The sequence below is a fragment of the Artemia sp. Qi Xiang Cuo genome, chromosome 15 (genome assembly GCF_049724085.1).
Source record: "Artemia sp. Qi Xiang Cuo chromosome 15, ASM4972408v1, whole genome shotgun sequence".
Classification (NCBI taxonomy): Eukaryota; Metazoa; Arthropoda; class Branchiopoda; order Anostraca; family Artemiidae; genus Artemia; species Artemia sp. Qi Xiang Cuo.
Genome location: NC_142808.1, coordinates 59,708,100 through 59,730,334, shown reverse-complemented (window position 1 = coordinate 59,730,334; position 22,235 = coordinate 59,708,100). Strand labels below are relative to the sequence as shown.

Here is a 22,235-nt window from a genome sequence, read left to right as displayed (position 1 = left end):
AATGTCAAACCTGTTTTTTTTTAACTAGTTATGCCCTGAAGAACGGCATTTAAAGGAATGACGCAACAATGTCTTCAAATATGACATCAGATATGAGAGAAGTACTTCTCAAAATTCTATCTTCGGTTTGAAGAAGTAGTTTGTTCTATACAAAAAATGCATCTTATTTGACTGTTGTCACGACGAACTTACGAAAAAACCACGTAGATATGGCAACTCTTATTTGACAGCCTTTGAGAACCTCTCTACGAAGCTCCAATGCTCCACTAGCGACGGGGGCACACCGTTGCTAGTGGCACACGAGTGGCACACCTAAAAAAAATGGCACACCAGTGTTACTTCAGCTAACAGATTATTTTCTTAGGTTTTTAAAATGGTTCGGGGGCGCTGTAAGTCTGGTAGGGGTTCTCGACCATGATGATTCTAGTGGTGCACTTTTCATTTTGATTTGGTACCATTTTTGAGTGTTTTAGGTTTTCTTTTTTATATTCCCATCAATTTATTTTCGCTATAGACTTTTACTATTAAGATGAACCTAAATAATAGTTGCTTAAACGACAAATCCTTCTCGCCGGGTGGTTTTTTTATGTGCGTTTTTAAATATTCAGTTCCTATGACCTGTGGTTAGGTCTCTACTAAGCTTTACCCAGAGACGGGGTCACTTGTTTCAACCCTAAGATATTCGTCAGACTATGTAAAAAGATAAATTTTTTTACGTTTTTGTGATCCTTCTTCTTCTTCTTCTCATTCACAGCAGGCGGGCTATTCAGTCGGTACTATTTAGCCCTCTTCTTTTAGCTTTATTCTGTGGGCTACAGAGCTACTAGTTTGGTTATCTCTTATTTTTTAGATATTCTCATATATCTTTCAGTAGATTTTTCGACTTAAGGAGTTCGACTAAAGGATGATAGATATCGATTTTTGTGCTCTTTTTGCAGGTATAGTTGGCTAGGCTCTTGGATGATAGGGAGATTTTGTGGTGTTTGAAGCATTTTAACAGTTTACAAAGCAAGGTATGTTGTGCAGACGTCATCATATTGCATTCAAATAGGCAATGGTCAATTGTTTCATTATTCATATTACAACGCCTGCACAAAGGGGACAATTGAATTGAACCACTTGAATAAGAAAACTTATACGAGAATGCAAGAAAATTTAGTCCATTTGTTCCAGAAAGAATTCTATGATAAATTTTAGAAAGATTCTTATTGGGAAAGGTGGAAAGGATAGGATTAATCTTATTAAAATTAATATCTGATAGCCTCCATTGGTAAATATCTATAATCGGGATTGGTCTCCCACTTGGCTGGTCAATATTTATAGTATTTTTTGCTATTTCATCAACCTGATGATTACCACTTATGCCAGAGTGGCTAGGAATGTACTGAAAATAAGTTTTTATGCCACTTGAAGCAAGATTATCAATAATACTGAGACAATGATAAGTGTCAATGTCCAATTTATATTGAGGAGCTGAGGCCAGCAACTCAAGGCTTGATAGAGAGTCGGAATATATGCTAATATTATTTGAATTTGCAATCAAAGGTTGGTTTTCCTTAAGGTGTTCTAATGCCATGATTATGGCATTTAACTCAGCAGACATTATAGATAAATTATTATATAATCTCTCGCCCATTGCAATTTTCAGGTGAGGAAGGAAAACACCACTTGCAACCTTCTCATTCATTTTTGACCCATCAACAAATATTCGGAAGAGATTTTTACAGGTAATTGTATTAAGTTCTGCAATTTTTTTCTGAACAAAAGCAATGGGGGTTAAATCTTTATTCCACTTTGAGAATTCATTATTTATTATGGGACTTGACCAATTCCATGGGGGGATCGGGGGAAAGTGGGTGCAATAGACTTTGCTGGTATGGGGAACTTCTTCTGAATATTGGCATACTCATCTGCAATGCCTCTATACATGGCTGGATTTCTTAACCAATTATGTAAAGTGTGTGAGCTATTTGATTCAATTTTTGTAAGATGTTTTGTCAAGAGAAACCTACGTCTCTCCCTTATTGTTGTTAATCCACTCTCCATAAGCAAAAACTTGGTGCTTGTGGGTTTTCTAAGAACAAATATGAGACGTATTATATCATTTTGTGTTGTTTCAATTTTTTGCATCTGGGTCTTTGCACATGCACCATAGACAATGAGCCCATAGTCAATATGGGGCCTTATATGTGATTTATAAAACTGGAGTAAGGTTTTCTCCTTACAGCCCCAGGGTGTGGAAAGAAGTCTTTTTAGTATACTTGTTTTTCTATAACATTTTTTTATTGTGTTTGAAATGTGGAGGTGGAAATAAAGTTTTTGGTCAAGCATGAGACCTAGGTAATTAATATGATTATCTTCTGGAATAGTTGTTTTATTTAGAGTTAGTTTTGCATTGACATGGTTTCGCATCCGGTGAAATTGGACTATTTTTGACTTGGTGGGTGCAATGGGTAAATCTGAATGTTGAGAGAATTTTTCAAACTGGAAAAGTGACTTTTGCAGATTTGACTGTGCGATCTGAAAGGTGTTGCCAGATGACCCTAGCACCAGATCATCAGCATATTGTAGATTCGTGTGGGGTAGGTTCATGTCCCAGAGATATAGGGCAAATAGGAGGCAACTGAGGACTGCTTCCTGAGGTAGGCCTTTGGTTGGTGTCTTTTGGGGTGAATAGGCTGAACCAACACAAACGATGAAACTTCGCACTTCTATGAAGGATTTAATAAAGGATACTAGCTTAGGGGGTACTCCAAGGTATGCAAGTTTGTTTAAAAGGATTTGGTGGTTCACATTGTCATATGCCCCTTCAAAATCTAGGAAAGCTCCAACTAGGACATTATATTTTGAGAAAGATTCATTTATTGCATTTGTTAGTAAAATGACAGCATATGTTGAGGAGTGGTGTTTCCTGAATCCAGTTTGAGTGTGAGGGATCATATTATTTTTTCAAAAAACCAGAGGAGTCTGGGATAGATTTATTTCTCTCTTATTTTCCCCATCACAGGAGTAACAACTAATGGCCTATAAGACTCAGGTGTATGGTGTGCTTTATTTCTATTTAGGATTGGTATAAGGGACAAGAATTTTCACATGTAGCGAGACCTGGAAGATACCCAAGCATGATTATAACAATTTAGCAATTCTTGTTTGTATGAAGGTGTGAGATTCTTTATCCATGTGGGGTGTATATTGTCATAGCTGCCGCTAGTTTTGGACCTAATATGATGTATTGCATTATTCAATTCCTGGATTGAAAATGGGTTAGTTATGTACTCGGATCCTGGGCGTTGTTGGTAACTTGGGTTCATAGGAATTGGGGACAGTGTGCTTTGATTATATGATTTTAGCTTATAAGCAAAAAGAGTAGAAAATAGCTTAGCTTTTTCATTATCATTGTCATAATGGGTATTATTATGTATAAGCTCATACAGGAGTGGGTTGGGGGAAGTCTTTTTCCCACAGATGTGGCTTATGGCTTTATGTATAATTGGCTCATGTGTTTCTCTGGAGAGATTATTTGCAAAATTATTCCAGTAGTTATATTTAGCATCTATTATAGTCCTGTTTAGATTAGATTCTGCTTGTAATTTTTTTAAATATGTAGTAGGTGATGGTTTTTTTCAATTCTGTCCTAGCTGCCTATTTTATCCTCCATTTATTTAGGCACTCATTTGTCCACCATGCTTTAGGCATTTGTTTAGAAAATGTTTTCTTAGGTGTTGTCCTGGGTATAGCATGATTAGCTGTATTTATTAGTAAAGATGTCAAGGCTTCAGCATTTGTGTCAACTGTTGTGTTAGAAATGCATGCAATTTGGGTGAAACTTGTAATTCCATCATTTAGTTTGTGTTGAAACATAAACCAATTTGCTTTAGTGTTGAAATATTTAGAGGTATGAGATAGAGTTTCAGCAAGCTCGTTTATAGAGAAAGCTATAAAAAAGTGGTCTATACATAGACTATCTATTTTATTTATGTAAATTTTGTTCAAAAAATTTAATTACACAATTTGTAGGTCAATTGTGGAGAATCTGCCACTTTTGGGGTTGAAATATGTATTTAGGTTTGGAGGGGTAGCAACAGCTAATTCATTTTTATTTGAAGTCATATGCTCAATGAATTTACCAGCTTTATTTGCTGGTTTATTCCCCCACAAAAGGCTGTGGGCATTGAAATCTCCACAAATAATGATATTTTTTAACATATTAGAATTATTTATATAATTAAAGAAATCCTTGGCATCTGTAGTTTGGCCATTAGGGTTATAAAAGCTTATTATGTAGGTTTTTAAATTATTCAGCCAAACACTGATACCAATTACATCAACATTATTTGCAAAATCTGGAAAATTAATGCCACAAAATTTTATATTATTTTTAACTAATAAAGCTACCCCACCTCCTTTTCTCTCTGAAGATCTATCCTTTCTGAGGATAGTATATCCCAGAGACTTAACTTGTTGATTTGGGTTAAATGAGTTTCCTGGAGGCAAGCAATATTAATGAAATTATTATTCATAAAAGATATTAGTTCATTTAGCTTATTTTCTGTGAGTGATCTTACATTCCATTGGAGTATTGATATATGTTGTGTTGTTGATTTATTCTTCATATGACTGTGTATCAATGTTCAGCTTTCTAAAAGTAAAGCAAGATCTTTTTTTGCTTGAATGAGCATATCATCTGGGATGTAGATTTTTGCCGATTCTGCAATGATTTTTGTTTTCTGTAGTTGATGTATGTTCATGGCCTGAACTGCATTACAGTTTAGAATGAATAAGCATTTATTTGGGGATTGCATTTTTGGTTGTGCATCCTGTTTGTCGGTTAGGGAATTGATTCCTGGTTGTGTTTCTGGTTTGTTTCTTCTTGGGAGGGGGGGCCAGGCTGACCTCATCTCATATGAAGAAAGAAAAACGAGCAAAAATGGGGTTTTTATAGGCCAAATGACGATACTGAAAAAACAAAGCGAATATTTCGAGAGGACAAACGCCTCTCTTCTTCAGCGCGAAACGAAACGATGTATCAATAAAAGCCAAAAATTAAAAGAATTAAAACCAACTACCTAACAACCATCAGGTCCCAAATTTATCAAGTTAAAAGACCCTATACCAATAGGTGAAAACTCCGGTGTCTACAGAATTCCTTGTTCGTGTGGTCTTTGGTATATCGGAAGAACAAATCAGCGACTAACAGATAGATTAACCCAGCATTCTAGTTCAATTAATAATATACTTAAAAAGCGGAAAAAACCAGAAAATTTTGACTCTGCCCTTGCAGAGCACATTTTTGAAAAACCAGACCATACTATTTTGTTTAGTCAAGCTAGTCTTATTTCGCATGATAAAGGTATTGTCCAGCACTACAGAGAAGCTGTTGAAATTCATAAATACCAACAATTAGGTCTAGCTTTAAACAGAGATTCCGGTGATTTGAGAATAAACGAGTCATATTTCGGTTTTCTCAAAAGATAAGCCGATACGTTAGTAATCCCTGAAATAAACCTTGAACCACTTTCCCAGTCATCTAATCAAACACATAAAAAACCCCTTAGGTCTCAAAGGGTTTCTGCAAGAAATGCTTTAATTAAAATCCGAAATCAAATGACATAGTTTTCCAACTTATTTAATTGCTGGTTCGTTGTGTTTTTCGAGTGAATGAATCGATTCCTTTCATTTGTCAGTTGCTAGCTAGTATCCGTCGATGGCAGATCATGTTTTTTTGGATTTTGTGCAAATCGCGGATATTGGCGAGTAACTCGCTTTTATGGTTGTTGGGTAGTTGGTTTTAATTCTTTTAATTTTTGGCTTTTATTGATACATCGTTTCGTTTCGCGCTGAAGAAGAGAGGCGTTTGTCCTCTCGAAATATTCGCTTTGTTTTTTCAGTATCGTCATTTGGCATATAAAAACCCCATTTTTGCTCGTTTTTCTTTCTTTATGTGATGTCAGGCCAATGTGGTTTAAGAAATTATCGACCTCATCTCACCGGACAAGGAGGCTTGTTGGCTTGGTGATTCCTTCTGATAGGGATTTGAGCTAGGGGGCTTAGAAGATGGTGTTTTATGTGGGGTACTTGATGCAGGGGGGGCGTGTGACGTGGGGATCTTGGTTGGTTTCATTACAGGCTTAATTGGTATTGTTGGGCAGCATTTGCTTCCATTGCTGCAAAGGGGTATGGGATGACCTTTTCTGTTGATATTTGGAGTGTTAGAGCTCTTTTCTTGTATGCAGGGCATAATGATTTATTTGTAAATTCATGTGGGCCTTTGCAATTGATGCATTTAGGCTGAGTGTTGTTGCAAGTTGTCAGCTCTTTAGGATGGAAAGCTTTACAATTACTATACTCTCGGAGAATTTCATTACATTTGTTTGTCGTGTGTCCCAGTTTGTGACACTTCTGACACTGGATAGGCTTAGGTTTGTATTCCTTATGTTGTTTGATTTGCCCAAATAGGAATAATTTTTCTGGGATATTAATTTTTTCCTTCAGTGTGAATAAGAAGGATCTACTAGTTTTTAGGCCATTAGAGTTAGGTTTGCCAAGTTGGGTAACATCCTCAAATGGGATTGTGTTTCCAGCCCTATCTGAGAGGCCTTCTTCTAACTCCTGAGTGGATATCTCTGGGGGAACATTATAAACTACTATTTTTGTTGGTGATTGTTTTGGGTTCCAATTGGATGCAATAATTGGGGTATTCAGAAGAGATTTTAGGTTAATTAGTGTATCTGCTGATTTCTGATCTTCTACAGCTATTAGTAGAGATCTATCATGGTTAATATTAAGAGAGAACATTGATTTAAGCAATTTATAATTGACAATTGTTATTGAAGTGATAAATTTTATTTCGAAGGGTGTGGAAGGATTGATTTTAAGGTAAATTTACAATGTTTTAGAGTATAGATGTTGGGCAGGGAGAGGGGAAATGCTTGTGATTGGGGAGATTTTTTTCCTTTTTTTAGAGCTTCTAAACCCATTATCATCGTTTATGGTTACATTAGCCCCTACACTTATCATTGTCCTATTCTCCGAATTGGAGCTATCATTTGAACTTTGAGATAGTGTGCTTGACCAGCCAAGATGGGTATCTTTCACTATGGCACTTTCACTGGAATTTCATTCGGGATCTGGTGGGACTTTTTTTTTTGGAGGACTTCTAAACATTGCCTATTAGAAAAAGCTTTAAACAAAAAAAAAAAAAATAAAACAAGAAGGGAAAATAGAATGATATGAAACCGTCTGCACTAATACTATGGGGAGGAGAAACACCACGTATAGCCCTGAGGATGAGTTGAGCAGGATTGGTTTGGTACAACTGCTGATTAGAAGCGATAATAATTCACAAGAAAATATATTTTAATTTTCTTATAAGGTTGCTGTTGTTGATTTTAGGAATAGCCTGATCCGTTTTTTAAACAAAACAGATCGTCTATTTCTTGTGCAAAATTATTCTTTAAATTTTTAAAGAACCTTTCATTTCTAGATGATTATAGTAAATAAAGGAATAAACAATATTCAGTTACCACACAAAAATCTTCATTCACAGAAGGTGCAACATAATTAAATCTTGACAATTATGAAACAATGGATTTTGCTTTTTAAAAATCCTGAGCTATTCTTAGTACATAAAATAAATAACAGTTAAAAAACAGTCTGCTACAATATTGAAATTAATTCAGTTTTTTATACATATCATCTATCTGAGTCTTAAAATATTGCTTTAGCTGAGGCCTCTTTGACTTTAAAGTGGGTGTAAGAAGGCCGTTCTGGATTGAAAACAAGTCTGGATGCAAATAATTGTCCTTCGCCTGTTCAAACGACTGCAATCCTTTTCTCTTTCCTATGTCCTGGATGTCGTCTAGAATAAGCTTTTTGGTTTTTGGATTGGCGCAGATATCTGACACTGTTCCTTCAATGTCTTGCCCCTGCGCCCACTTTTTCACTGTGATGACGTCAGGTACTACTACCGCTACGGCGCACGACTTCAGACTTTCACCATGGACAAAGGCTTGAGCCACATAAGCGCTGCTCTGGTAAATGTTTTCCACTTTCTCTGGGGCTATGTATTCTCCTTGGGACAGTTTGAAAATATGTTTTTTTCTATCAATTATTTTCAAGGTTCCATTCGGCAGCCAAGTTCCGACATCTCCAGTGTGAAGCCATCCATCATCGTCCAAGACTTCTTTGGTTTTTGTTGGTTCTTTGTAGTATCCCATAAAAACATTTGTTCCTTTAACACAGATTTCGCCTTGGCCATCAGCTGCATAATACTCCATTTCAGGAACGTCAACAAGCTTTATGGCACAGCACGGAAGGGGAGGGCCAACGTGCTCTGGCTTGGCGTCACCTGGAATTGTCAGTGTTGCGGGAGCTACACATTCCGTTTGGCCATAACCTTCAGCAACGACGCATCCCAGTGCGCATCTTATGAAAGTAAGAACATTTCCAGCTAGAGGAGCTGAACCAACAACTAAAAGACGAATGCGGCCTCCCATTGATTCCTGAACCTCCTTAAACACGAACCTGTCCCATATTGTGCTTCTTCTCATTATTCCTTTTTCCAAATCTTTCTGCTTACATCTGAGTGCCTTGTCAAATATGTATTTCTTTAATAGAGAACCATTCACAGTGCTAAGTACTTTATCATGAATTCGGTTTAATAAGCGCGGGACGGCTGGGGTAATGGTCGGCCTCAAGGCCTTGAAGTCTTCCATTAAGTTTTTGATGTCTCCACCATAGAATCCGATGGATCCACCCTGCATATAAACTGTTACATGACAAGTGCGTTCCAGCATATGAGCCAATGGTAAAAAAGACAACATAACATCGCTGCTTCTAGGCTTCTGATCACCTAATTGTAAAGTGACTGCAGAAACATCTGCTATAACATTTTTGTGACTCAGCATAACTCCTTTAGGGTTTCCAGTTGTTCCTGACGTATAACATATGGTACATAAATCATCCGGTCGTGGGGGAACTTCTTTGTTCATTTTTTCCGCTCCCAATTTCTCCACTTGTTCAAATCTATAAATCTCAACGTTGGCATCTGCTGCTATTTTGTATGTCTCAGGATAGACCTTTTTAACGCAAACTATTTTCTTGAGGTAACGTGAGGGTTTCTGTAGCAACAGTTTCACTTTAGAATCTTCTTCGCATACAACGAGCTGCATCTCGGCTTGATCAATAATGCAGCTTACAGCATCAGGTCCCAAAGTATCATATAAAGGAACGATTGCCATAGAATAACAGTAAAGCGCATGCTCTGTCAGAACCCATTCTGGACAATTTTGCGCATACATACCAACCAAAGTGGAAGACCCCGGTCGAAGACCTAGATTGATGAGTCCTGATCCAAAGTTTTTTGCTCTTGAAAGGGCTTCATTATATCGTATCCACTGGTAAGAACTTTCCTTTGAGTCTCTCCATCCAAGCATGTTACCATTGTTGGATTCTTTAGCACCACGACGAACTGCATCATAAATGGTGAGAGTATCCTCGTAGAGATGGCTTATGAACTTTAAATCTGTACTATCTTTATAAAATTTTGAATAATGAATCTCATCTGAGCCCTCCGGCTCTGATTGCTTATCCAAATCAGTATTATTACTAGTCAAAAACATAAAGTCGATAGTTTTGAAATCAATTGATATTACAGATTATGAAATTACAGTGTATTTGTCCTTGATCAGCCAGTAGAATTCTGAAAAAGTTCCGTCAGGAAAAAATTATGCTTGTTGGTTGATCGGGGAATGGTTGACGAGCGAAATTAATTTGCAATTTCGAAAAACATTCTATCCACCGGGGAACCTAAATTATGTTGGTTTTCCTAGTGTAATTTCAACCTCAATTGGAGTCAAGTAATATGATGTCAATTCTATGTCAAGACCGTCGCCGTGTCAGAAATAAAATCACTAATATTTTGAGAAAAACTCACTAGATGAGTGGAATAATCATTGAAGTTATTTTTCTATTTTCTTCTGGAAAGCGGTGAGGAGGGTATCGTTTTTTTTTAATTATTTTTTTGATCTTACGATAAATTACCAAGAAAACAAGACATGTGAGGCATTGAATGAAAACGTCATATAAATAAAAACGAAATGATCTTGATAACTAGGACAAGACGTAGTAAGAACGGTAATATATTCTAACTTGCGTGCCCGCTGTTCCCTACAGACGAGAATACCAATGCTAATTTTAGTCTAAATCAAGTGTTTATGTTCATTATGTAGAATTCCCGCGTCATTTGCGACTCCTGGAAAAACCACAAATAAAAGCAAGAAATTACTAACAATAGTGATAAATAACTAGGGGTGGCAACCTTGTGCTAATCCTAACATTCACACTCAGTACAGATTTGCGGAAAATCGCTGTGTTTTTGCGGAGAAGCACGTGTGGGTCTCACTGCACATTCGGTCTCACTGCACATTCGTGCGTATATCTGCAAGACCTCGAAATTGGGATCGAATCACACATTCCGATCAACTTATTGTTTGGCATATGGTCAGTCGAATGAGTATCTAAAACTGTCCTTAGATTTTTCCTATAAAAAAATTAAACAATATATCTCTCCCAAGCTTCTGAAGTACCCGTGTTTCAGAGCTAAACTTGACCAATGTTAGGAAATTTGACATATGAGGTTTAAATAAATGTGAATTCACTATTTTCACGAACCTCCTTCCCTCAGCTTTTGAAAATACGACCTCTGTAAAGAAAAACAAATTCTAGGGGGTGGGGAAGTTAAAGAATAAGTAAACTAGATGCTAACTGAATGGCTAATTTTAGCTGTCAAATTCAATAATCGATCAAATAATCTATGATAAAGGGTATCCTAGCAACAAAATAGCCCAAATGGATGAGGATGCTGGGAATACAGTGGAGTAAATTTCTAACAACAGACCCTTCACCAAAACGCACAATATGTTTCAAAATACGGTTAAGAATTACCAATTTAAATCTGTCTTCGATTTGAACTGCTTTTAGTGTTCTAGGACATTTAAATTTTAAGCAGGACCTTTTAAAGCACTTTTCTTTGAAATGGAGATATTCTATGCTTTTTTTTAGGTTATTAAAATGCGAAAAGTATGCAATTAAATAAAAGTAAAAAGTATAGTTAGATAAGCATAAATATAAATAGAAAGGAAAATATACAAACAAGTATAATTGTTGACGCGTCATTTCTTACGGTGCCGTTCTAATGTTAGGTCGGTGTGTCTTCGCTCTTTCCGAAGCTATCTTCATGTATGATTCATTGCTAGGTGTTACTAACCGGGGATACTTGATACATTGTTTTTCTGTGACGTCATTTATATTTGTCTTGCCTATTTCAGTGGAAAAAAATGCAGACAGTTTCTAATCTTGAAATACCAAGGGCAGTTAGGAAACAGAGTCTTATAACAATAGATCCATAAAAAGAATTGACTTTTGATCCGTATTCAAAACGTATAAAATTCATCAAGTTAAATGTTACCCATCAAAAATTACGAGCCCGAGAAAATTTGCCTAATTTTTGAAAAGTCACACCATCAGATTCAGCATATCAGAGAACCCTACCACAGAGGTTTCAAGCTCCTATATGCAAAAATGTGAAATTTTACATATTTTGCTAGAAAAAAGAAAGAAAGATCACGGATGGGTGTGTATTTTTGTAAGTTATTTTTGTGTTTGTTTTCCCTAGGGGCTATCGTATCGCACCAATAATCTTAGAAGATTAAGAGAGGGTTCATTTGATCAGATTCAAAATTCAAAGTCCTAGTGCCATTTTTAAATGACCAAAAATTATGAAGAGCAGCTAGCCCTCCTACCACGCCCTTTTCCCCAATGTCTCCCGATCAAAATTTTGAGGCAGCCATTTTGTTCAGCATAGTCGAAAACATCTAATAACCGTCTTTGAGGATGACCTGACCCCCATAGTCCCAAGGAAAAGGGCTGCATTCTATGGATTTTGCCCATTGTTTACATATAGTATTTGGTTATTGGGAAGTATGCAGACATTTTCTGGGGAGAGGTTGGGGGGGGGGGGGGTGTTCTAGCAATGAGGGGTTACGTGGGTGGATCATTCCGTGGATGAATTTCTCATGAGGTAAGGGAATTTTTTGTGGAGAGGGAGCCAGATTTCCCGGCATTATTTAAAAAAAACGGTCAGAAATTAAATAAAGAAACAAGTTTTTCAGTTAAAAGTAAGGAGGAACATTAAAACTTAAAACGAAAAGAAATGTTTACGTATATGAGGTCGTTTGCCGCATACCTCGTTCTGTACGCCAAATTGTTTTTTATAAACTTTTAAAAAGGCTTATTTATTGTTCTAATTAAAGGACCCTTGTGTTTCAGGAGCCATTCTCAAATAATTGGAATAAAAAGTCAAACTTTAGCGTAAATGGCAAGGTATTAATGAAGGGTAACCGACATCATATACTTAATAATTTTTGTTCGTTTTAAGTTTTAATGTTGCTCATTACTTTCAGTTGAGAATTTTTATTTATTTTTTATATTTAATTTTATTAAATTTTTTTATTTAATTTTTTTTATTTAATTTTTTTATTAGATGATCTAACATACCTGTGTTTTGAAAATCCGCTTCTCTTGGATATAGAGTAATGTCCGAGTGGCTCCGTTACCACATTACCGGAAATATCGTCATAATCCTTGAAATGTCGTCATAAACTGGATTTCCTAATATTATTTGCATAATGAATAAAAAAAATACTTAACTTGTATCATAAGTTAACTGGTGCAGCAAAAGGGTTTAACTTTAAATATTCTCTAAACTGAAACTGAAATGCTTTTCTGAAAGCTGAGCTTATTAGAGTTTTAAAGATCCGAGGCTGTTTGATTGCTTTTCTGCTCTTAAACCTGTTTTTTTTTTTTTTTTTTTTTTTTTTTTTTTTTTTTTTTTGCGTTGGTTTTATGTTTTCAGTGAAGCACTAGTTTTGGAGAACTCTAACCAACCGATTAGAGTGATAGTGATATTAAGATTTATCCATTTTTCGTTCTTAACCGACTGAGACTGTTTCACTGATTTCATTGACTTCACTTCCTATATTTTCATTAGCTCATATGCCCTAAAATAAATAAAAAAAACAATTGAACCTAAAAAATAATGGCTCGAAGATCCGCTAATTTATTGAGTCAAATCTTTATCTGATCGGCTGATAAAAATGGGGGAGTGATGCCCCTTCTCCCATACGTGACGCTCCTACCGACAACTATAATACGTTGTATCAGTTCACCCCTCGCGATCGAAAAGGAGTACATCAGAAGCCTTTTCCTGTCTGAAGTGCCTTTAAGAGACATTTGTTTTCTAATCTAACTTAAACAACATGTTAGGAGTTTAAAACCTCCTCAGTGGCTTCTCTATTATGCTTAATGCAATGATGTAATTTTCATTAAGATCACTTGCCGTTTTAGGGTTGTTTTCCCCATTTTTTCTAAAATAAGGCAAATTTTACCAAGCTCGTAGCATTTGATGTGAAGCATTAAGCTGAATGAACTTTATATAGAGTGGAACAAGCATAAAAAGCTAATCCGGCCGGACCCAGGTTGAAGGGAAAAGGAGAATTGCTATCCTTTTTAAAATGTGTGCACGGATTGCACTAAATGAAAAAAAAAATAACTGAAAGTAAAGAGCAACATTAAGACTTATAACGAACAGAAATCATTCCTTATGTAAGGGGATGCCCTCTTCACCACCCCCTGCTCTTTACGCTTCTTATTGCACCTTCTTATTGCAGTTCAATGGTCCTTCTTTCTCAGCTCTTGTTCTTAAAGAACTTTGATAGAAAGCCATGCTTTAGCGTAAAGAGCATGTAGTTGAGAAGGAGACACCACTCCCTCCTCATATGCAGAATAATTTCTATTTGTTTTAAGTTTTTATGTTGCTCCTTACGTTAGTTAATAAAAACTTGTTCTTCTTATTTAGTTTATGATCGTTTTTCAAATCACGCCTAGGTCTAAACAAGATAAGATGTTTGCTTTGGGCCCCATAAAGATCCAATTTCTTGCTGTTAAATTTTATACATCATTAATTGTAAATTACTTGGTAGTGTCCCGCTTTTTTAGTTTTTCTGCTTAAGAATTAAAATGCTGGATTGTAATTCAATTTTGTAATTCAAGTTCGTGTGGACGGAGAACGATATTATTATTCAAATGGATGGCAATCCTACTTTATATCTTATATATGGATGACGTCACCGTATTATACGTCATCGCCGAAATAGGGTTCTCTGATATCTAAATACATGGTATACTTGTATTTCAATAAATTTTTGACAGTATACATAAGTAAGAAAAAAAATAACCATTTAAAATTGCTAAAAGTAAAACTACTGGTTGAACTTTCCCCCCCCCCCCCCCGAGGCTCATGATGTCTCACTCGTATTTTCACCTCTGTGCCGGTAGTCACGTGAATATAATATTTTATGCTGCAAAGAAAAAGAGTTGCACTGGGAGGGGCACTATTACCCCCCCCCCCCCATAGAATCAAATAATAAAGGTGTAGAACAAAAATAAATCTTGGTAATCAAGAGGGATTAGCATAGGAATCAAGTGGGATAAGATGGAGATTTCTACCTCCCCTTCCCTTAAAGTCATTTTATATTTATCTGAAGGTTCAGCGAGAATTGAAATAATTTGGCACTAAAATGAACTCTGAGTCGTTCGCCCCCCTCCCGCATTTAAAAACGACACACCGCCTTTCCTTCATAATAGCTGTTGCGCCCTTCAAATGCGCCCTTTCTCGATCTTCTAGGACTGTCAGTTGGATACAATCATCCGTGGGAATAAAAAACGCATCTGTGATCTTGCTTCTGGAGAGTCTAAAATTTAGCAATATAAAAGATTAATGGAATAATTTTAGGAAAAGAGTTTGTAAAGTAGCTGATGGTGTCTTGGGGACGAAAGTTGGAAACGCGTTTGAGTTCCTCGTATTCCTCTAATGTTGCACTCTTGATAACGCATGCATTGCACCAGTTTGCACCAGTTGAGCATCTCTTCTCGGTCGGCGGTTCCATCCTCACTTATAAAAGAAATAAGCTGGAAAACAAAAGATTCAAAAAGTTTCTTCTACTAATGGCCAATATTTGTTTTAGTCGAAAAGTTGTGTAAAAGGGATTGAGGAAGGGGGAGGGGCTCTACTTTGTAGTCCAACACATGTGTATGGCATAGTTTTTATTTGGTATTTTCCTATGCTTGTAGAACGTCCAAGATACTTGAAGTTTTTTTGGGAATTTTTTTCCATTGGTAAAATTACAGGAGAGGTTAAAAATATCAAAATCGATTGCTGTATTAGCAATATTGGCTTTATTAACAAAATTATAAAACTGTTTTGATTGGTTTATTCTTGTGACGTATTTTGCAAGAAAATCACACAAGTAACTATGGAGAGAAAAATAACCCCTCCCTTTTAAAGCTCGGCCAACAAAGAATTCCAACTAGCTCTTACTGAATGACCAATCTAGGCTGACATGGAAACGTTATTTCTGGACTCTGTCTTCTTTGAAGCTGATTGGCTGCTGGCAGAAATATTAAGCCTATAAGTATATATACTTTTACCCCTTCCCCCTCCGAAGGGCATTGACTTTTGATTTGAATTATAAAGTGAAACTTTCAAGTTAAATGAAGCACAAAGAAAGTGTTTTGAGCCTCAAAGCTTTCCTCAATCACAATTCATAAAGCTATTGTGATTTGTAAAACTATTTCATATGTTTCGGAATAAAAGCATTCATATAGCTTAAAATTCCGCTGAAATAATAGGAGATGTTTTTTCAAAACCTTGAGTCAAAGAAAAAGTATCTAAATTATCTAAAATTAAGGTTTTTGTCAAAACTTTCATAAGTTAAGCCTGTCTTCTATGACGTTTTCAAAGCCCTAAGGATTAAGAAAGAGGTATTAGCTTGAAAATATGTTCCCAGGGTAGCCTATATCTTAGGACCTGGATTCATTCTTAGAGGTTTCTTCTACTTTACTCAACTTATTTCTAAGATACGAATAGCCCGTTATCTAAAACTACAAAACAAAATATTTTGTCGCAAAATTTATCTACGAAGAACTCTGTTACAATTTTGTCACAATAACTCTCTGTTTTCTCTGGATTTGTTAGGTTTTGAGTATTGAGTCGTATAATTGTCATGACTACCAGGGGCGTCCCGAGACTCATTTCATTGGTGGGTGATCTTCGTAAATTTTACCGAATCGCTACCTGATATTTTACCTAATGCCAAAAACGTTGGAGGGGCGGCGCGCCCCTCCCTGTCCCCCCCCTTTGGGACGCCCCTAATGACAACGCATTGTTTTGGTGTGTATTAACACCACGTGTTTATAGATTTGCACATTGAGCTTTATTTTATTTTACTCTTAGATACCAAAAAGTTGAGAACACAGTTGGCGGTGTAAGCCAAGCTGTAGCAGCCAGTCCAGCGTAAGTGGTTTTGTGCTCATTTTTTACGCCTTTTGGTAGAATTATTGGCGAAAGAAATATTGCCAAAGCATGGTTCCCAAAGAGTCTGAAATTTACCATCTTTTTCAGTAGACCGCAGAGATGCAGTCAAGGGAACCCCGCCCCCCAATATATTCCCCCATCCCTACGGAAAAATCCCTCGGACAATTCCCCCACACGTAAAATTGAGCAGCCACGGAGAAAGGACAAAATAGATACCTCAAAATGTTGATTAGATATCCTAAGGGATACCAAAAGGACCAGATACCAAAAACAGTTTTAGGACAGGGGCTGGTTAGTCTCCAATCAATTTCAACTTAAAAAAAAGGACTAGAACTCTCAATTTTTTGACCGAATGAGTGTTCTCCGAAGTTTCTACGACGACAATAATTGCATTGTGACATTAAGTAATTATCCAAGGAGAATATGAGAGAATTTTCAGGGAATAGGGGTGGGGACGCCTAGACTCGCAGTCAAATATGCCAAAATTTTCAAGTATTTTCAACAATTTTTTGGTTCGTCGAAAAGTTCGAAAATTGTCAATTTTCGTAGATATTATCTAGCGAAATGTCATAATTATTTGCAAAATGAATAGGATCAACTGTATATAAATAACTGTATATAAATTCTATATTAAATTAGATATATATAAATTATATAGATATATAAATTATAATTATATAGATTATAATTTATAATTTTGTTTATAATTATTATATATATAATTTGCAATTATATTTATAATTATAATTATAATATTTGTTATTATTAAATATAATTTATTAAATATAATTTGTATTATTATATTAAATATAATTACATTTATGATATAATATAAATTATATATATTATAACCGAGTATAATATAATTAGTATTATATCAGTATTATATCAATATTTTATATAATATAGAATACATAACTTTATATAACAAATAGAAGGCATAATTTATAATATAAATTATATTTTGTAATATAAATATAATTATATTAAATATAATTATAATATTTATAATTATAATTTATAATTATATATATAAATATAAAATTATATAGATATATAAATTATAGATTAACGTATTGATATAGATTAACTGTATATAAATACCATGCTACCGTAGTGGATATCGTAACATCAAGTTTGTCAGAAATTTTGGCATAGAAACTTGTCAGTCCCTCCCCCTGTTATTCCTTGTGTTTACCCTTCGGTTTACTCCTTTCAAAGATACAAACAAGAATGCACATTTTTATTAGCTTTTACTACCGTACAAGTTCTTATGATGAATGAATGATTTTATTCATGATAAATAATTGATAAATAATTCAGTGATTAAACCCGTATATTGATTAAACCCGTTCACTATCTAATCTACAAAACATAGCATAAAATATCAAAAGCTGAAAATCCCAAGCAAAATATTAAACACCACAAAGAAACAAGGAAAAAGGAAAAACAATAAGTAAAAGGAAAAGCAATAAGTAAAAGGAAAAGCAATAAGTAAAAGGAAAAGCAATAAGCAAAAGGAAAAACAATAAGTAAAAGGAAAAACAATAAGTAAAAGGAAAAACAATAAGTAAGTTCTTATGATAATATGAAAATCTTTTGATAGAGTATTGAAATTAAGGAATATTAAAGTGGCTATATTAGGTTTGGGACACACAAAATTTTGCAGTATTTTGAGTTATTTTCCAAAAACATGAATTAGGAGTGGGAAGCTCTCCCCCTGCCAAAGTTTTTCCTAAATACTATGAGAAAACTCGACAATTTTATTGTCTTTTTTTTTGGCTAAGCATTTCGTGACGACCTGAAACTTTAACAGAAAGGATAGGATACCTAGATCATTTGATACATTTGAAATATTTGAACATTTTTCAGTTTTCATTTGTTTCTGTAGCCTTTTCAAAATGTTTTTGAAAATCGAAGAAAAAGAACCAAATTTCAAAAATGTGGCTTAATAGAGCCACAAAGTTTTTCCTAAATACTACGAGAAAACTCGACAATTTTATTGTCTTTTTTTGGCTAAGCATTTCGTGACGACCTGAAACTTTAACGAAAACGACAGGATACCTAGATCATTTGATACATTTGAAATATTTGAATATTTTTCAGTTTTCATTTGTGTCTGTAACCTTTTCAAAATGTTTTTGTAAATCAAGAAAAAGAAGTAAATTTCAAAAATGTGGCTTAATAGAAGCGGAATCTCAGCTGTTGGTTCATTACAAAGCCGTCGTCTCGCGTTGGCACATTAAAAATCTTCTACTGCAGAAAAAACATACCAAAATTTGGTATAACATACCAATAACATAGAACAATTAGATGCAACATGCCAAAAAATAACATACACATAGAATACAAACTTTATGTGGTAAAAAAGATGTTCAAGAGTCTCAAATGAAGCGATTTATGTTTTTTTTATTATTTGATTTTTTTTCAACTGTTATTGCATTAGACTTGCTGAATAAAAGAGCTATTAAGCAATAATAATGGAGCCTGCAACTTATTTCAGGAGACACTGAAGCAACAAATTCCAAAAATTGAAAAAAAAAGAATCAATTTAGAAATCTTCATCAGATTCAATGGGAACCATGCTAAGTTTTAATGCTTGAAATATAATCATTTAGTACTATCTAAGAGCTGTAGTGTTGCATTATTTCTAACATGGTATTGTTGGGATTTTAGTAAGTTCAAACACATTGGTAGAACCATCTGCTGGCTTAAAAAACCGCCGTGAAAAACGGTGTAGAATTTGCCTTATAGTTCTACTACTACTACCAACAACTAATTGCAGTACCAAATCTTATCGGGCCAACACAGCTGTGCACACTCCTCCTTCACCCCAATCTTTTCAAAGTTTCCCTCACACTCCTTTAAATCGTTTCATTTGTCAGGTTCACACCCCACACGAGGACGTACTGGGGTATTTGTTAAATACCCCGACCCACTCAAGAATTTTGATCTGTAGGATCTGAGAAAAACCTGTTTGTCTGTCTGCATTAGTTTATAATTAGCTTAGTATCATTGACAAAAACTATGATACAATTATATTTTTACTAAATATTTAATTTCCATGATTCTCTGTTGTAGTTTCCATAATTTTGTTTCTGAAGTATTATATTTTCATCATATTTTGGTATATTTCATTGTGAGTAACCTAACTTCGCTTCTTGAGTGTGATCTGTATAATTAACAAGTACCATTTTTGACACTTATTGTTTTTATTGCATTCAGTCTATTAGGCTTTTTCAGACCTTACAGTGTCCCAGTCTCCCCAAGAGGAAAGAGTGCCAAAATGCACTAAAAGTTTTCTTTGACAGCCCTGACGGCAAGCAGTATCTCTTTTCTATAGTGGTAGTTGGGTTATTTAATAAGTACCCGCACTGGTTTTTATTTAGCCCCAGTTAGATGACCAAAAGTTTTGGATACATTTCCTTCCGTACAACCCCACCTAGCTTAACTTATCTTTCATTGAACTCCTACAAAGTTGAATAGAATCGCACTTTTATGTTTGATCAGTCATATTTTTATGGTCGCTTAATGTTTGATGTATGATCAGTCAATTAAGTAAAAAAAAAAAACAAACCTTAGGCATTCCTTCTGGAAAATATCTGCTTGATAACTAGCAATTTATTTGCATCCAATATCCTAGTCGTAGTTTTAAGACTTGTTTTCCTGTTCCTCAGTTTTTTTTTAGCTGCGAAACACCCTGCGTCTTGAAAATTTTGAAAAATTATTTTGAAAATCTTTGTCGTTAAAAACCGTGTAAATATTCTTTGGAAATCACCAATCGTGTAAATATTCTTTGGAAATCACCATCTTTACTAAAATACTACCTAATGATGGTTTGATGGATTTCCAAAGTATTCGGATCGTTAGGGATGTGGAGGTGAATAATTTAGTGATTTGTTGGAATAGGTTCAGGGAGTGTCAATTGGGGAAAATAAGGGGGAGGGGGTAAATCTTTTTCCAAAATCTAGGGTCGTTAATTTTGTTGATATTCGATTCGTTCAATTGAAGTATCGAAAAACATATTTTTAGGTTGAAATAACGAGAAAGGAATTTTTTTTTAATCTTGAGGAATTATTGTTAATTGAGCTAATCATTGTCTATATTAAGTTAGCTAAGCGAGTTAAACTCAACCTGAAGAAAACGTTAGATTAGGATACTTTTATGTAAACAAGCTTAAGGCAATGTATGAAATGGCGGGGAGGTGGCATGATAATCTGGGTGTAATTTTTTTTAAAGGTTACTAAAAAGATTCGTTGTGTTAGAGTCAGTTGGACGACTCAAGACATGATATGTATGGTCATCAAGTGGGTGCTTGCCACCATTGATTCTACTCATGAATTAATGTATCTCTGACACTGACATCCTGAATGTATAATTTTTGCTAAAATTAGTCCTTACAATCCCTTCAGCATTTCTATCCCAACACTCGTCTTACTTTGCCATATGAATGTTAGTAGCAAATGCTGTTAATGCAGACGAGCTCTTTTGAAACTTACTATGAGCTCTTATTTTAAAATTAAGATGAAGAAAAGATTATTAATTCCACAAATTTTTTGGATCCTTGTGACCTCTGAGCTTATATTTTAATTCAGGGTATGTAAGAACTATCTGCCTGAAGGAAGAAAGATATCTCTTCTTTGCGTTAAGTATATTGAGTATTATAAATTCCTTCTTTTTCTCACTCCATAGTACCGGAATAGAAAGATATTATCACAATTTGAGACGAATAATGTTTTTAGTGAAATTATTGTTGTAAGCAAAAATCTTTCGGGTTTTAGCATTAATAAATGTCCACCGTTCTACTATCTAGAAACCAATGTCTTAACCGAGGGGCTGCTGGGATTGACCCTCCCCCCCCCCACCTAAAATATTCGTCTGACTGGTAAAAAAAGGAAAATAATTGTATATAAAGAACTTTTTTCTGCGCTTTGTAAAGTTTTTTTTTATTTTCTCCATCCGAACGAAAATCATGGACACGGCTTCGCCTGAAACTATTTGCTTTTTGTAATAAGTCATGGGGTGGATAATCAGCAATTTCAATGGGATTAAGAATTTCTGGCTTTAATTAAATTTCTCTTTCCTGTTTGTCCTTCACAGACGCTAAAAACCACGTTCCTACATTTTATTGTAATTTCTGAAAGATCTAAATTACGGATTAGTATAATTATCGTGTTGTGCTTTGGCTTTAAGTCATATGGTTGCAAATCAGCAATTTCAATTGAACTAAGAAATTATGGTGTGGATTCAATTCCTCCTTCTTGTTTATGCTTCACAGACGCTAAAAATAACACTTTCCTTCATTCCATTTGAATTGTCTTTTAACCGCAGATTTTATTTGCAATTCATTGTGATTCTTGTTATGGCTTGTTCCATGTCTTTTGCTTCAGCTGTTAGGAGTAATCTTGAAGGTTTCGCTTTAATTATCTTGTTATATAATCAATTAAAAAAAAATTCCACAAAATAAGTTTTTTTCAACGAAAAGTAAAGAGCTCCATTAAACCAAAAATTACTAGAAATAAAGTCAAATAATCTTCCAAGTTTAAAACTACCACAAATCACCATCAATAACTAACAGAAATTCCAATAAATAACCAACTCAAACTCAAAAGGAGTGCAAATTCCCATGAGTAGGGCTGACAACCCCCATGCCTTCTGAAGAGCAGAACATAATTTGCACTTTATTGAAAAAAAAAACAAATGAATGTAGTTGACAGTATAATATATATATATATATATATATATATATATATATATATATATATATATATATTATATATTTTTTATATATATTTTTATATAT

The 22,235-nt window shown here is 34.8% G+C and overlaps 2 protein-coding genes across 3 annotated transcripts in view; one reads left to right on the top strand and one right to left on the bottom strand.

The window, feature by feature from the left end:
* Positions 1-22,235, top strand: part of LOC148943926 (tumor protein D53 homolog) — a 155,232-nt gene that overhangs the window by 37,988 nt on the left and 95,009 nt on the right. The window contains exon 5 of one of the 2 annotated variants that reach the window (XM_089101824.1): positions 16,352-16,411. The exons of the other annotated variant lie outside the window; for it this stretch is intronic. Within the exon in view, the coding sequence (XP_088957950.1) occupies positions 16,352-16,411 (60 nt within the window). The remainder of the gene's footprint in view (positions 1-16,351; positions 16,412-22,235) is intronic. 2 annotated transcript variants of the gene reach the window in all.
* On the bottom strand, positions 7,671-9,170 carry LOC148943927 (long-chain-fatty-acid--CoA ligase 1-like). Its single transcript, XM_089101823.1, has one exon. The coding sequence runs from the start codon at positions 9,168-9,170 to the stop codon at positions 7,671-7,673; it is 1,500 nt and encodes a 499-aa protein (XP_088957949.1).

Excerpts from the sequence above, each read along its gene's own strand:
- LOC148943927 (XM_089101823.1), bottom strand. The coding sequence starts at position 9,170 with ATGCAGCTCGTTGTATGCGAAGAAGATTCTAAAGTGAAACTGTTGCTA.